Here is a 16,276-nt window from a genome sequence, read left to right as displayed (position 1 = left end):
TTCATAAAGCTTATGTTCTTGATGAAATTGGTATTTTTGTGTGATTTTTTTACTAACCTGTTTTGCAATTGCATTAAATAGGGTCAAAAAGGTGATGTTGGTCCAACTGGGCCTCCTGGACTTGTAAGTTTTTTTAAAATATTCATTTATTAAATTTATTAATGCATTATCATTTTTGTACCTTAATTATATCCTCCCTAGTTTCTCCTCATAGAATATTAAAAATCATGATTCTTATAAAATTATTATCAACTGACCTTCTACTGGCCTAGAATCTTTACATCTAAAATCTTCAGTGATGATGACCTCAACGTCTTTGTGTTTTTTGCCTGTGTATTACTTCTCCATAGTAAAGATCCAAATTATGGTATTGAATTATTGCATCATCATGATTGCCAAAATCATTTCCCAAGCAACCAGCAGGTGGTGCAAGTGTTGCTTATAAAGTTTCAACAAAAGAAACACGGGGAACTGGGTCTTTTCCCCTGTAGAATCAGAGGAAAAATGAATTTGGTCCTAATATGTTTTCTAAATTTCTAATTGTCTGATTCACACTTCTTTCTTTCCTGCGTGTGTAATTTCTAAGGGCTCTTAATAAATTTTCCAAACTGCTCCATGAACGAATAATTGGGCTGTTTGTGGATTATCTGTCATGTTTGCAATTACCATGAAATTTGAGTCACAAATATTTTTATAATCTTATTAAGAAAAAATGTCTGTTGAGGTTTGACATATTGTTTTTTCTTTTATTGAAATTTGGTATAACTCTTTACTTTAGATTGCATTAAAACCACAAAATAGAGAGTGCCACAGAATCTGTTCTGTATGTTCAGATATTGTATTAAGATCTATATAATGCTTTTTGTCCATAGTGAGTCTCAGGTATTGATATGTAGGACTGTATGAAATCTAATGAGGAAATACTTAAAGAAAATCTTAGATAATTTTTGTTCACTTTCATTTGATAACCAGAGTTTTGGTTCTCTAAGAAATTTCTTTATAGAGAACAAGACAGTAACATTTTGATGAGTATGTGAAGAAGTGGAAATTTTGAGTGCACAATCCTCTCCGGCAACTCACTTTCCCCTTTGAATCACTGTCTCAATTTTATGTCCTACAACTTTCAGTATCTTTTGTTTGCTTATTTATTATATCCAATAAAGCGAGGATGAAATATCACACTTTGGTGTTGATTTGAACCTCAAGTTTAAAGCGTTTTAAATCTAAGCCTTCTTTACCTTTATAAGTCTATGAGGTGAATTTCTTTTTATTTAGTATATTTAATATGAAATTTCTTTAGAACAAACTTAAGTACTGAGGTTCTAAGAAGACAGAGAGAAAAGGAATTATCAGTTGGTTGGGTTTAATCAATAAAGCCTTCCTGGAAGAGATGGGTTTTCTTTTCTGAAAAATGAAAGAAATGTGGACTGCTGAAGAGAAGGATATTGGGAGAGCATTACAAATGTTTGGCATGGCATGTGCAAAGGTACAGACAAGAATGTGCAAGTTGCATGAAGTGGCTATAGTCAGACAAAGTACTCTAATAAAAATTGATTGCTAGAAATAACAAGAGATGAAATAGATAAGAGAGGGGTTGGAGGTGATAAGTGACTTATCAGAGCCCAGGGTTAAAAGTAGCATCAGATTTAGTCAGCAATTTTGAGTCCTTAAGCAGGTAGTTACCACTGAATGATTGGTTTTGAGGAATCATACTCTAGTAGTAGGCTTGGATTCAAGGGGACAAGTTCAGAGGTGCTTCTGATAGTCCAAGTGTGAGGTGAGTACAGTAGTTATAACAACAGAAGAAAAAAGGGGGTAAACTAGAAAGACATTTTCAGTAAAGAATTTTCAGGATTAGGTGATTGGAATGAATTGGAAGTGAATTACAAAGAGGTAAAAAATAATTCTCATTTTTTAAGACTGGGGATCAGGAGAAGGGTAGTATTTTTACTGGTATTTGAAATTTTTAATAACTTGGAAAATGGGAATGATACAGAACGTGACTCATAATCTAGGTAGTAGTCATAATGATTTTGCATTGAGCACTTTTTCAAAATGATGGCATTATAATAATATGTAACCACTAGATTATTTGCAGTATAACAAGTCTCTTTCTCTTTCTCTTCCTTTTTTCTTTCTTGTGTAATATAAGGTAATTCCTAGGCCTGGGACTGGTGTAACTGTAGGAGAAAAAGGAAACATTGGGTTACCTGGCTTGCCTGGAGAAAAAGGAGAACGAGGATTTCCTGGGATACAGGGTCCACCTGGCCTTCCTGGACCTCCAGGTAGAAGAAGCTGTACTTATGCCATGCCCCTGTGCTTAAAGCATCTTTACTAATCCATGCATACAGTATTATCCTACTAGTTCCAGAGAGAGCACTGCAGTAAAAAACATGGATATTTTAAAATTGACAAAAACTTCCCAACTCTTACTATCGTTTCCTTTCTCACCAAATTCCTCACCTGTATTAAAAACCAAAAACGAAACAAACAAAAAACACATTTGAATAGTTCCCACTTATCCTAGAATCCCATTTTTACATTTTATACCTGGCACACATACACATTCAATAAATGCAGGTTCCTTTCTCTTCAAAATATTTGGCTAATGCAATAGTAACATAAGATGAGCAAACCTCAGTGATCCTACCAAAGAGAAAGAGAACAAATGTGAGTTCCATTATGTTCTAAGTATGCCATCGGATTTCTAATTTCAAGATAGTGGGTTAAACACATATCATGCCTGGAAAATTGAGATAAAGAATTTTCCCAGGATGCAGTAAAATAGTTAAGTATTATAAAGTGTGGATAGAAAGATTATTTTAATAAAGTATATCAAGTCTAAATAAGTATTTATTGTTAAAAAAGTAATAAAGTAGTTTTATGTGACAGCGTGGAACTATAATTGTAGACCTTATTAAAATGGGGTTGGGAAGTACAAGAGAGAACAGGAGGTAGTCAGTGCTAAGGTTTTTCATCTTGTTGGAGGGAGAAAATATAAATATTTATTAATTCTATGAGGTGTTAGAAAAATATAGGTTTTAGTACATAGGTTAAAGTTTTAATAGTAACCACTAGAGAAGAATAGAAATAGAAGGTGTGACTTACATAGCAGTTGAAGAAAGAAAATGACCAAAAATCTTGATCTGTTGCAAAAGAAGTTAGGATTGGAGAAAAACAAAGATAAATCCAAATAAATAGAAATAAAATTTAAGATGAAAGGAGCAATTTTAAAAGTCATTAAGTGTGAGGAATGTGAATAGATAAAATGCTGATTTAAAGGCAAAGACAAATAAAATTGGATTAAAAATATCTATATACTGTGTTCAACAGACATCTAAAGCAAAAGGGCACAAGAAATTTAAAAACAAAGCAATGGAAAGATATGCTAGGCAAATGCTATCAAAGAGAAAGCTATTTAGTAATTCTAATACAGTATGAAATATAATTAAAGGCAAAAAACATTAGAGATTTTGAGAGACATTTCAGATGGATAAATACATAATTTACATCAACGTGATACAAAAGTCATGAAACCTAATGCATCTAGTAGTTTTGAATATTTAATGTGAAAACTGATAGACTATGAGGGAGAAACCGGCAAATCTCTAATATACCAAGTAGGTGAAAAATAAATAAGGCTATGAATGATTTGAGCAACACAATTCAGCTATATATATGGGGGGGAGGGAGAGAAGCTTTGTGTGCTGTGGAGAATATACATTCTTTTCAAATATAATGGAATGTTTACAGAAATTGACTCTATTTGACCAGAAAAAAAATCTGAAAATATTATAGTCAGGTCATTCATGCTCTGTGACCACAGTGAAATAAAATTATATTTAACAACAAAAAGTACCAAATACCTTTACGTTTCTAAAGTAAGAAACACATTTATGAATAACTCTTGAGGTTAAGAGGAAATAAAAATGAAAATGTCGAACTACTGCAAGGTAAACAATAATGAAAGCACTATATATCAAAACTCATGAATACAGACAAAGTAACAGCCTTAATATATCACAAAATTTGAAAGGCTAAAAGTAAATAAGATACATTTCCAGAAAAATAAACTAAGAAAAAAAAAGCAAGCACAAAGTAGAAGGGAAAATTTGATAAATACAAAATTAAAAACTAACAAAACAACACAAACAAAAACAATTATAGTTGGATAAGGAAAATCAAAGATGGTTCTTTGAAAAGTGGATAAAGTATACAAAACTTTGGTAAATACAGTCAAAAGAAAGTTGGGAGAAGGCACAAATAAATAAAATCAGTAAAGAAAAAGGAATTATTAACATGAACTCTTAAAATTATAAGAAAAATATATAACTTTTACAGTATATATGAAACTCCACATGAAATATAGATTCCTTATGAAACAGAAAACATTAGTTACTAAAATTGTCCTGAGAAAGTAGAAAACCTAATAGATCAATTACTATAGAAGATTTTGAAATGGTAATGAAAAGTTCTCCATGAAAAAGATTGGTCTTTTGAGTAATTTTACAGGGTTTTATAGATGAATTTTGTCAAACTGTCTTGTATTTTACAAACCATTTCAGAGTATTTGGTAAAAAGGAAATTCAGTTTAGTAACTGAATACTGAACCATTACAGATATAACTCTAGACATAACTATTTCAATTTCATTTGAGAATATAAAAGCAAAAAGCCTAAATAAAGTATTATCAACTCAATCAAGAAGTATATTAAGATAATATGATTTTATAACTAAGTGGATTTTCTCTGAGATTGCACGGATGGTTCAACATTAGTGTAATGGACAGTCATTAACAGATTAAAAGAGAACAGGTCAATAGATGCAGAGAAAGCATTGAATAAAATTCAATATCCATTTTAAAAGGAAGAAAATGTCTTAAAGTAAGATTAAAAGAAAACTGCTCTTCCATCCCAGCACAACCCCAAAACCAAACATCACACCAAGCAGAAAATGACCCATGAGTTTTAACCAGAGACTTACAAGGAGAAAATTCTTCCCAATGGCAGCTGGTTGGGAAATGCAAGTCAGTACTATGCGCAAAATCGAAAGGGAGGAGTGTCAAGGGTGCGGCTTATAAAGTTTAACAAAATTCTGGGAAATTTGGTTCCAATGGGGTTTCAGCAGACTCTCATGAGATTTGGTTACTAATGATGATTTGTAGAGGGGCGTATTAATGAATGTTACACAGGCTATTCTGTGCTTCCCTGAGGGAGGGAGTTTCGATCCTTGGGTTACCAGAACTACTTAACTTGATAATAATATCTAAGAACTCTAAAGCAAATGTCAGACTTTGTGGTGAAACAATCTGGAGTATTTTCATTTCAGTCAGAAATAAGATAGGTACCCAGAGTCACCAGTAAGGTTTGCCATTATACTGGAGATCCTACCCAATATGGAAGGTAAAAGAAGTTTAAGGATAGAAGGAAAACAAAAAAAGTTATTTACAGACCATATGATTGATTATCTACTGAGACGAGTGTAAAAGAATCAAATGACAAATTACCAGACCTTAAATAGAATATTTGCAAGGTGATCAGATAGGCATATCTACACAAGCAGTAGCTTAAACATATAATAGAAAAAGTCCAGTTCACAATAATAATTATAATAAAAGTTCACAATAGTAATAAAACAAAACTATGAAGAAACCCAAAAAAAGATGTGCGAAATTTCTTTGCAGAATTTTGTAAAATATTAAATGATTAAACCTTACTAAATAAATGAAGAGAAAACCTTAATTATTCTTCAGTGGGAGAACTTAATATGATACACAGCCAATACTACCGAATATTAATCTTTAAATTCAAATTAATCTCATTAGCAGTCCTAACAGGATTTTAAAATAATTCTGATATGCCAATTCTAAAATTCATGTAGAAAAATAAGTTTGCAAGTGCAGTGAAGGCAGTTTTAAAAAAGAACAAAGATGAGTATATTTTCGTTAACAATTTTGAAAACATTATAGCACTGTAGTCATTGACAAATGTGTTACTAGTGCAGAAATAGACAGTGGGACAAAAGAATGAGTGCCATGTTTATATGGGAACTTTAAAATGCCTTTTTCTCTTGCTCAAGGTTTTCCAACATTCCTGAGATTAAAACATCATTATCAAAGAAGAACAAGTACTGAGTTATTAGTATTTTACCAAAAGTAATACAACTACCTTAAATTATTCTTTATTACTTATTTGAAATTTTTCATCTCTTTTCCAGATGTTGATTCTCATAGAGAAAATAGGAGACACAAAACAAGAGTTATGTGTTAAAGGAAGATTTTATCATTACTTATTATTGAGAATGAAAGTTACATCTGTAAAACAAGATCAGTTTGATTACTTTAATGGATATTTTTGTTTTTTATCTTAGGAACTGCAGTTATGGGTCCTCCTGGTCCCCCTGGATTTCCTGGAGAAAGGGGCCAGAAAGGTGATGAAGGTCCACCTGGACTTTCCATTCCTGGACCTCCTGGACTTGATGGTCTGCCTGGGGATCCTGGCCTTCCAGGCCCACCTGGCCCTCCTGGTCCTCACATTCCTCATAGTAAGCTATACTGTTTTTATTTCGTTTATAAATGAATTTAGCTGAAAGTTGGCATTATCCTTTTTGATTTTGATAAGAGATTCATCTGCTGTTTCCAATTTTAAATTTTTAGGGATCCTTTGATGTCTAAATTTGCTCTTTAAATAGTGTTTATTATCACCATTATTCTACCTTCCTTTTATTTACATGCAGAGCTATAACAGAAAATGGAGCATTTTAAATTTTATCTTGACAGGATTTCTTTTTCTTTAAGATTAGTCTTCTGAATATTTCAAAACAAGTAGCTTGCTGTCCTTTCTTTTTTTTATCTCAGGTGATAAGATATGTGAAGCAGGCCCTCCAGGCCCTCCAGGATCTCCAGGTGATAGAGGATTCCAAGGAGAACAAGGAGTGAAAGGTTTGATTCCCAAACATATTCATTCCTTCAAATTAAAAGCAAAATCCCGTGTATCTCCCACCCTACCTCAGCCACTCCCCATAGCGATACCACAGTGTCATCTTGTTACCCATTTGCACCCTTATTATTTCATGAATCCATTTTCTGACCTATATCTTCTGCCTTTCTAGCTTGCTACCTCTAATAACCTGTCTCCAACATTACTTCAGCCCCATTGAGAACTACCATCTTTGACTATCCCTCAACTATTTGATGCCCTTTTTTCTCTTAAACCGAATTTTAATTTTCATGATTAATCATTGCATTCAATCCCATGAATACGCTTGACTCTGTAGATCTTCTTTCACTTTGTAGTACTCACAGGGAACAAAATCACTGTCCTCATTAATTGTGAATTTCCTCTTCTTCTGTGCCTACACCTTCTCATCTCACATTAAAGTTCTCATTTTAAGCTGCTGACCTTCCTTTCTCTTTCACTGATCAATTAAAGGAATAACAAGGGAACATTCACAGATAGGTACTACCACATTACCCACCCCCTTGCATTTGTGATGTTCCAGCCCAGCACAACCCTGAGAACAGAAATCACACAGACAGAAGAAGATTACCATGAGTTTTAATTAAGGGGGCTTGTGGACAGGAGAATAATTTTTCCCAATGGCAGCCAGTTGGGAAATGGAACTCTGCACTCTGCCCAAAACCAAGAGAGAGAAGGAGGAGTCCCGGAGGGGAGGGGGGCTTATAAGGTTCAGAGCCCCTCGAGACTTGATTAGGGGAGGGGAGGTTTACATTCTTTTTTTTATTATTAATTAACGGAAAAAAAGAAATTAACCCAACATTTAGAAATCATACCATTCTACATATGCAATCAGTAATTCTTAACATCATCACATAGATGCATGATCATCGTTTCTTAGTACATTTGCATCGGTTTAGAAGAACTAGCAACACAACCGAAAAAGATATAGAATGTTAATATAGAGAAAAAAATAAAAGTAATAATAGTAAAAACAAAACAAAACAAAACAAAACAAAAACCTATAGCTCGGATGCAGCTTCATTCAGTGTTTTAACATGATTACTTTACAATTAGGTATTATTGTGCTGTCCATTTTTGAGTTTTTGTATCTAGTCCTGTTGCACAGTCTGTATCCCATCAGCTTTTCTGCCCTGGTCATATAGGCAGCTGTTTGTCTTGTTTTCAAAATAGAGGCAGGTGCAGGGCCAGGACCTGGGTCCTTACATGTGGCCATGTACTCTGCCTTCCTCCTATTGCAGTTACTGCTCCTACATAAAATCAGTTCTTTTATATGTAGAATAGATTCCATTCCATCTTGTCTCTGCAAGGATTTTGTTTCAAGTTCTTACCTCTGCCACATCATCAGTTTTTCCCTTTCCATTGGATCATTCCCAGAAACATACAAATAGATTTTTTTCTCCAATCTAAAAAAATACTTTATGGTGCTCCCACTTCACTTGTCAAAGCTGTTCTATTGCTCTGCTCCCATTTGCAGCAAAACCCCTCAAGAATGTTCTACTCACTGTCTCTAGATACTCTCAACCCATTTTCTTTTAAACACATTCCAATCAAGATTTCACTCACCACTCCCTGCCCACCATTTTACAGACTCTGCTCTTGTCAAAGTCACTAGCATGCTGTACCCTGCTATCTTAGTTTTCCTGAGTTACTATCACAAATGCCACACAATGGGTTGACTTCAGCAGCAGGACTTTATCGGCTCATGGTTTTGGAAGCTAGAAGTCGAAAATCAAGGTGTTAGCAAGGCCATGCTTTCTCTCCAAAAGTCTGTAGTGTTGTGGTGCTGGTTTGCCACAATCTTTAGGGTTGCTCTTGTCTCATAGTGATGTATATTTCCTTGTACCTGCACTTTTGGTTTCCACTGACTTCTGGCTCCTTCTTTTGCCTTCTCTGATTGAATGCATCCTAATTTCTTTTACTTATAAAGGATGGTAGTAATGTAGATTAAGGCCTACCCTGATGCAGTGAGGTCACACCTTAACTATTAATACATCTTCAAAGGTTCTTGTTTATAAATGGGTTCATACCCACAGAAATATAGATTAAGTTTAAGAGAATATGGAGGATTGTAGGAAGATGGTGGGGTAAGAATCTCCAGGGATCAGTTTCTCCACCAAAACAATTAATGAACTGGACGGAGCCACCTGAATCAACCAAGTGGAAACTCCAGAGTCTAGAGGAACACTGTGCAGCATCCAAGGAAGAACTGGAGGAAGAAGGTGATAAATTGCATAAAATATGGGCAAATTTCACAATCTTCAGTGGCTACCACCCCCATCCCAAAACTTCATGGCAGTCAGCAGTGGGGTTTTCAGCACATGCTCCTGGTTGGTGCCAAGATAGGATATAAAGACCTAAACCTCTGCGTTAGTTTGTTAAGCTGCTGAAATACAATATACCAGAAATGGAACAGCTTTTAAAGGTGTAATTTAATTTAATAAGTTAAAAGTTTACAGTTCTAAGCCTATAAAAATGCCCAAACTAAGGCTGGCATCTGCTGGGATCTTTGGTTTCTGGTTTCAGTCTCCAGTGTTTATTTCTATAAGGCTTCCTTGCTTTGCTTCTCTGGGGCTGGCTTTCATCTCTTGGCTTGCCTTAGCTCTCTCAAGGTTCTGGCTTGCTTAACATCTAGTGGCAATGTCAGCTGGGCTCCAAGCACCTCTAAACCTCTGTGTCTTTGTTCTCCCAAGTGTCAGCATCTGGGTCAGCTCTGCTCTGAAGTTTCTGTCAGCTCTGTCATTTCTGATGTTTCTCCAAAATGTTTCCCCTTTTAAAGACTCTAGTAAACTAATCAAGACCCACTGTGAATGGGTGGAGTCACATCTCTATCTTATCAAAAGGTTACACCCACAATTGGGAGGGTCACATCTCTATGGAGATAGTCTAATCAAGAGTTTCTACCCTACAGTCCCAAATTAGGATTAAAAGAAATGGCTGCCCCCACAAGATTAGATCAGGATTAAAACATGGCTTTTCTGGAGTATATAATACTTTCAAACTGCCACAATCTCCAAAATTAGGGGTATGTAGTCTGATTGTTGATCAGCAACTTCGGGTCACTGGGGGTCAGCTCTAAGGGTAGCCATTGTTCTAACCCCTGACACTGAAAGCAGCAGAGGAGTCTTAAGACAGTGCTCTTCCTTCAAACTGTGGAAAACAGCTGAAGAGCTGCAGTAACTGTGTAAGTGCCAAACCAAGAAAGCACTTCTTTAAAAACCATAGGAGGAGCTCCTGGCACTCTTACTGGCCTCTCCCCCACTCGCCCCCAACATGGTGTAAATCCAGCCTGTGCCCCCATTGTGGGTCTCTTGCTCTATTCAGTGGGTGCACAGTAACTCTAGTTGGCATAGTGGGGGTGTTTATATGTCTTTGGTGCCAACTGATCAGGAGGAAACTCCTCTTAGGCTCACCCTCCAAGTACTTTCCCTCAAGGCAGAAATAGTTGTAGACAACTAGTCAAAGCAGCCTGGGACAAAGGCTTACCTGCTTTAAGTCACACAAAAGAGGACCATAGAGAGTAGAAAGTCTATTTCACAGGGAGCAGAGGGAACATTTGAACTATTGTAAACTGGGGAATTCCTAAAGCCATTGGCAAGCACAAGCCCAGCCCAAGACACAAGCTCATAAAAGATAAGGAGGAACCTGCACTTCACATTTACCTTGGGCTGAAGTTCTTGATAAGAGAGCCAGACTCTGAAGGCGTGCATCAGCTAATGCAGAGTGAATTTTCAGAGGCTGTGAAAGGTGTTTTTTTGCATTGGTTTCATTGGTTTTGTTAGCTCCTGACACTTGAGGAAATCTTTGTCATTAACATGAGCTGTATACAAACTCAAGAAACAGACAACTCAGGTATTCAATCTCAGACTTAACACTTTAAAATATTAAAAATGTACAATGTGTAACAAAAGATGACATGAAAAATGGAAAAGCAAGAGATAATGGGGCAGTGTGACAGCAGCTCAGTGGCAGAATTCATGCCTGTCATGCTGGAGACTCGGGTTTGATTCCAAGTGCCTACCCATGCAAAAAAAAAAGATAATGGCTCATCTGAAAGAACAGGATAAAATTCCAGAAAACTTCAATGAATAAGATCAGACTGTAGACATACTACACAGAGACTTAAAAAAAATCCTCAATATGCTGAAAGAGATAAGGGAAAATAAGGAGAAAAAACTAAAGAATATTGGGGGAGAATATCAGTAAAGAGATATAAATTTTAAAAAGGAACCAAACAGACATACTAGAGTTGAAGACCACAGTAACTGAAAAGAAAAATTCCCTAGAAGTTTTCACTGCAGATTGAAACTGGTAGAAGAAAGAATGAGTGATCTCAAACATAAGACAATTGAAATGACTAATGCCAGTGGACAAACATTTGCCCTCAAGGCCAAGACAGTTCTTTTATCTGCTTTTTATCTCCTCCTGCCTGAGGAGGAGAAGGATAAAAGAATTTTAGAAAGCAGAAATAACAGAAGACACCTGTGGGACTGCATCAAAGTGTACCAATAAACACATTATGGGAGTTCCAGAAGGAGAAAGAGAGAAAGGACAGATGGAACATTCAAGAAATAATGGCAGATATTGTCTAAACATAGAAAAAGACATAATACACTTAACCAAGAAGCCCAGTGAATCAGAGGATGAACTTTAAGAGAACCATAACCACACAGAGTCGTCAAATTGTCAGATGTCAAGGACAAGGAGAGAGTTCTGAAAGCTACAAGAGAAGAGCTACAAAAGAAAAGAAAAAACTCTGTTATGTATAATAGAGTCCCAACAAGATTTCATGCAGATTTCTTATGAGAAACCATGGAGGCAAGAAGGCAGTGAGATGACATAAAGTGTTGATAGAAAATAATTACCAAACAAGAATTTTATATGGCAAGACTGTCTTTCAAAAATTAAGGAGAAATTAAGACATTCCCAGAAAGCACAAGCTTGGGGAGTTTATCAACAATAGACCTGTCTCCAGAAAATGCTAAAGGGAGAACTTCAACTGAAAGGAAAGGCACGACAGTGGATCAAAAAGAGAAAAAGTAATTCTTTTTGTAAAGGTAACCACATGGGTAACTATAAATTCCATTACTACTTGTTCTAGTTTGCTAGCTGCCGGAATGCAATATACCAGGGATGGAATGGCTTTTTAAAAGGGGAATTTAATAAGCTGCTGGTTTACAATTTTAAAGCCGAGAAAATGTCCCAATTAAAACAAGTCTATGGAAATGTCCAATCTCAGGCATCCAGGGAAAGTTACCTTGGTTCAAGAAGGCTGATGAAGTTCAGGGTTTCTCTCTCAAGTGAGAAGGTACATGGTGAACAGGGTCGGGTTTCTCTCTCATCTGGGAAGGCATGTGGCAAACAAGGCATCATATGCTAGCTTTCTCTCGTGGCTTCCCTTCATGAAGCTCTCCAGGAGGCGTTTTTCTTCTTCATTTCCAAAGGTTGCTGGCTGATAGACTCTCTGCTTCTCATGGCTATGTCATTCTGCTCTCTCCAAATCTCTTTCATTCTCCAAAATGTTTCCTCTTTTATAGGACTTCAGAAACTAATCAAGACCCACCCAAATGGGTGGAGACATGCCTCCAGCTAATCCAGCTTAACAACCACTCTTGATTAAATCATATCTCCAAGGGAATGATCTAATTACACTTTCAAACATACAGTGCTGAATAGGGATTAGAAGAAGAAGCTGCCTTTACAAAATGGGATTAGGATTAAAACATGGCTTTTCTAGGGTACATGCATCATTTCAAACCAGCACACTACTGTGTTGTATTTTTTGGTATGTAACTCCAATTTTAACTTCTTACAGGTTCAAAAGTGAAAATACAGAAAACCTAACAATAAATCTATGGTTTCAAGTAATACAACATATAAAGACATAACTTGTAACAAGTACAACAGTAAGGTAGGGGACAGAGAGGTATAGGAACAGTGTATGTGTAGTTATTGTGATTGTAAGTATCAAATAAAAAGTGATAGTTATAGATTTAATATGTTAAATTTTGGCCCCATGGTAGCCAGAAAGAAAATGTATTGAAAATGTACAGAAAGAAATGAGAAGGAACTCAAATTGGTATAACATAAAAATCAAATAAACATGAAAGTAGGTACTTTATGTTACTTGGTAACATATTTGTGGTGGACATTTGATGAAGCAGTCCTTTATAATATTGTTTCATAAAATTCGAGGACAAAGTAATTAGGATTGGAATATGAGCTATAGATCATTTTTTTCTTATCTACAGAGTTCTATTAATATAGAAATGAATTTTTTCTTCTCTTCTTTTTGATTAAATTAAAATAACTGTTATGTTCACAGTTTGATGAGAGAATGCAGTTTTGATTTGGGTGTATTTGTTTGAATACTGTAAACACACAAGGTCATCCACTGTGAATAAAAACTTGCCTATACTCCTTATACTGTTTTTTTATTTTTTCTTTTTAATGGGAAAATGATCAGTTTCAAAAAAGTAGGATTCATTCTTAATGCTGAGATTTCTTAAAATACAAATATTAATATTGCATTTATCCTCTTTCATTATTAGCTTGCATGATTATTGACATCTTAAATATAAATTCTGATGTGGCTTTAACTAATCACTTAGAGCTATTGACACTTTTTTGACATTTTAGACCCTCTTTTAAATGTAAAAAATATATGCAAACTTTTTCATAAATAAATGAACAATGTCAAATTGCAAAAAAAGTAAGTAGATCACCTACAGAATGGAAGAAAATATTTGGAAACCACATATCCGGTAAGGGCTTAATATCCAGAATTTAGAAAGAAATTCTACAATTTAACAACAGAAAGACAAATACACAATTTTAAGAAGGGCAATAGACTCAGGAGATATTTCTCCAAAGAAGATATGCAAATGGTCAAAAAGCACATGGAAAGATACTCAGCATCATTACTCATTAGGGCAATTCAAATCAAAATCATGACAAACCATTTCACATTCTCTAGAATGTTTACTACTAAATAAAACAAGAAATAACAAGTGCTGGAGTAGATGTAGAGAAATAACAACGCTCATTCATTGTTGATGGGAATGTGAAATGGTGCAACCTCTGTGGAAAACAATTGGGTGGCTCCTCAGAAAATTAAGTATAGAATTACCACATAACTGGCTATCCTACTTCTAGGTATATACGTAAAAAAAACTGAAAACAGGGACTTGAACTAATATTTGTATCCCAATGTTCATACTGGTATTATTCACAGTTGCCAAAAGATGGAAGCAATCTAAGTGTCCATCAACTAATGAATGAGTAAACAAAATGTGGCACATGTACAATGGAATATTATTCATTCCTGAAAGGGAACAAAGTCCTGATACATGCGACAATGCGGATGAACCTTGAAAACATCATGTTGAGTGAAATAAGCCAGACACAAAAGGACAAATATTGTTTGATTTCACTGATATAAAATAATTAGAATAAACAAATTCATAGTCAGAAACTAGAATACCAGCAGCCGGGAAGTTAATGCTTAACTGGTACAAAATTACGTTTGGAGTGATTGAAAAGTTTTGGTAATGAATGGTGGGGATGGTAGCACAATATTGCAAATGTTATTACGACTGAAATATATCTCAATATGGCTAAAAGGGGAAATTGTACGTTCTATATATGTTACTAGAATAAAAATTTAAAAAACAATAACCATAGGAATATACAACAAAGTGAACCGTAAAAATCTATGGATTATAGTTAATAATACAATTATAATAATATTCTCTCATCATTGTAACAGAGGTACCACACTAAAGCAAAATGTTAAAATGGGGGTGGGTAAAGAGAACACTGTATTTTCTGCATTTTTTTCTCTAAATCAACTCCTCTAAAAAAATTTTTAAAAACAATCTGCCATACCTGCTAAAAAATGTCTAATTGCTGTCCTCTTCTTGCTTGTGTTTTCCCTTCCTTAAACACTTCTATCATTTCGCTTTCAGTACATTTCCTGTTTTTCTTCATATCTCCCTAGCTACTACTTCAAGGTATCTTTTGTTGGTTTCTGCCTATATGTTTTATTTTTTTCAGTTTTTTATTGAGCTATAACTTATATACAATAAAGTACACAAATCTTAAATGTACACCTCAATAAATTTTATATATGTATACTAAACTGGTGTAACTACCATCCATATAAAAATATGAGCATTTCCAGGACTCTAGAAGACTCTCTTATACATCCTTAACTGTATCCCCAAAGGTAATCGTCATCATCTGCCATAGGTTAGATACCTAATTTTGTGTCAATGGGTTCATGCAGTATGTGGCTTCTTTTGCTCAGTCTATCTGTAAAATATACATATTTTTGCATGTCGCAGTATGGCTTTCACTGCTATGTGGTGTTTCATTGTATAGATTTACCAGAATAACTATTGTAATGTTGATGGACATTTGATCTGGGACTACTATAAATAATGCTGCTGTAAACATTCTTGTAAACGTTTTTCTCTTCTGCTTGGTATATATCTAGGAATAGAATTACTGAACTATAGGGTTTGTTTAAGTTTTGCTTCTATAAATATCACCAGTCACTTTTCTGAAGTGGTTTTAATTTGCATTTTCCTGATTACTTATTGATATTGAGCATCTTTCTGATGCTTTGGATATCCATTTTTGTAAAGTGTCTATTCAGATCTTTTTCCCATTTTTAACTGTGTTCTCAAATATATGTATTATAATGATATTTTCCCATTTTCTGACTTGCCATTTTTTACTCATGTCTTTGACTGAACAGAAGTTTTAATTAGATGAAATTCAATTTGTTAATGTATTTTATTATTAGGGCTGTTTATGCCTATTTTAGAAATCTTTGTTCATCCAATGACCTAAATATATTCTTCTGTGTTTTCTTCTAGAAGCTTTGTCATTTTACCTTTCACATTGAGCTCTTTGATCTATCTTCAGTTAATTTCTGTGTATAGTGTGAAGCAAGGATCAAAGTTCATTTTTCCCGTATGGAAAGCCATGATTCAGTACAAAAGACCATCATCTCCCCCATTGAATTGCATCAGCACTTATATTGTAAATTAGATCACTGTATTTGTGTGAGTCTGTTTCTGACATTGTTCCATTTGTTTATCTGCTTCTCCTTTCAGCAATGCCAGGCTGTCTTAATAATTACTGGCTTACCAGTGATTACCTACTGGCTCTATAGTCTTGGCTATTCTACTTGGCATTTCCAGAAACATTTTTAAAATTATCTACCTAACTTTTAATTTTAAAATGCCCCAGGATTCAGCTCATGTTCGTCTTCTCTAGCTAAACGCATTTAT

The 16,276-nt window shown here is 34.8% G+C and overlaps 1 protein-coding gene across 1 annotated transcript in view; it reads left to right on the top strand.

The window, feature by feature from the left end:
• The window catches only part of COL4A5 (collagen type IV alpha 5 chain), a 351,509-nt gene that overhangs the window by 130,867 nt on the left and 204,366 nt on the right, over positions 1-16,276 (top strand). Inside the window, exons 18-21 of the mRNA XM_077145842.1 lie at positions 82-123; positions 2,153-2,285; positions 6,370-6,543; positions 6,857-6,940. Coding sequence (XP_077001957.1) covers positions 82-123; positions 2,153-2,285; positions 6,370-6,543; positions 6,857-6,940 — 433 coding nt within the window. The remainder of the gene's footprint in view (positions 1-81; positions 124-2,152; positions 2,286-6,369; positions 6,544-6,856; positions 6,941-16,276) is intronic.

Source organism: Tamandua tetradactyla, chromosome X (genome assembly GCF_023851605.1).
Source record: "Tamandua tetradactyla isolate mTamTet1 chromosome X, mTamTet1.pri, whole genome shotgun sequence".
In the NCBI taxonomy this organism is placed as follows: Eukaryota; Metazoa; Chordata; class Mammalia; order Pilosa; family Myrmecophagidae; genus Tamandua; species Tamandua tetradactyla.
Note: the sequence above shows the minus strand (reverse complement) of the source record. Positions and strands in the feature narration are given on the sequence as shown.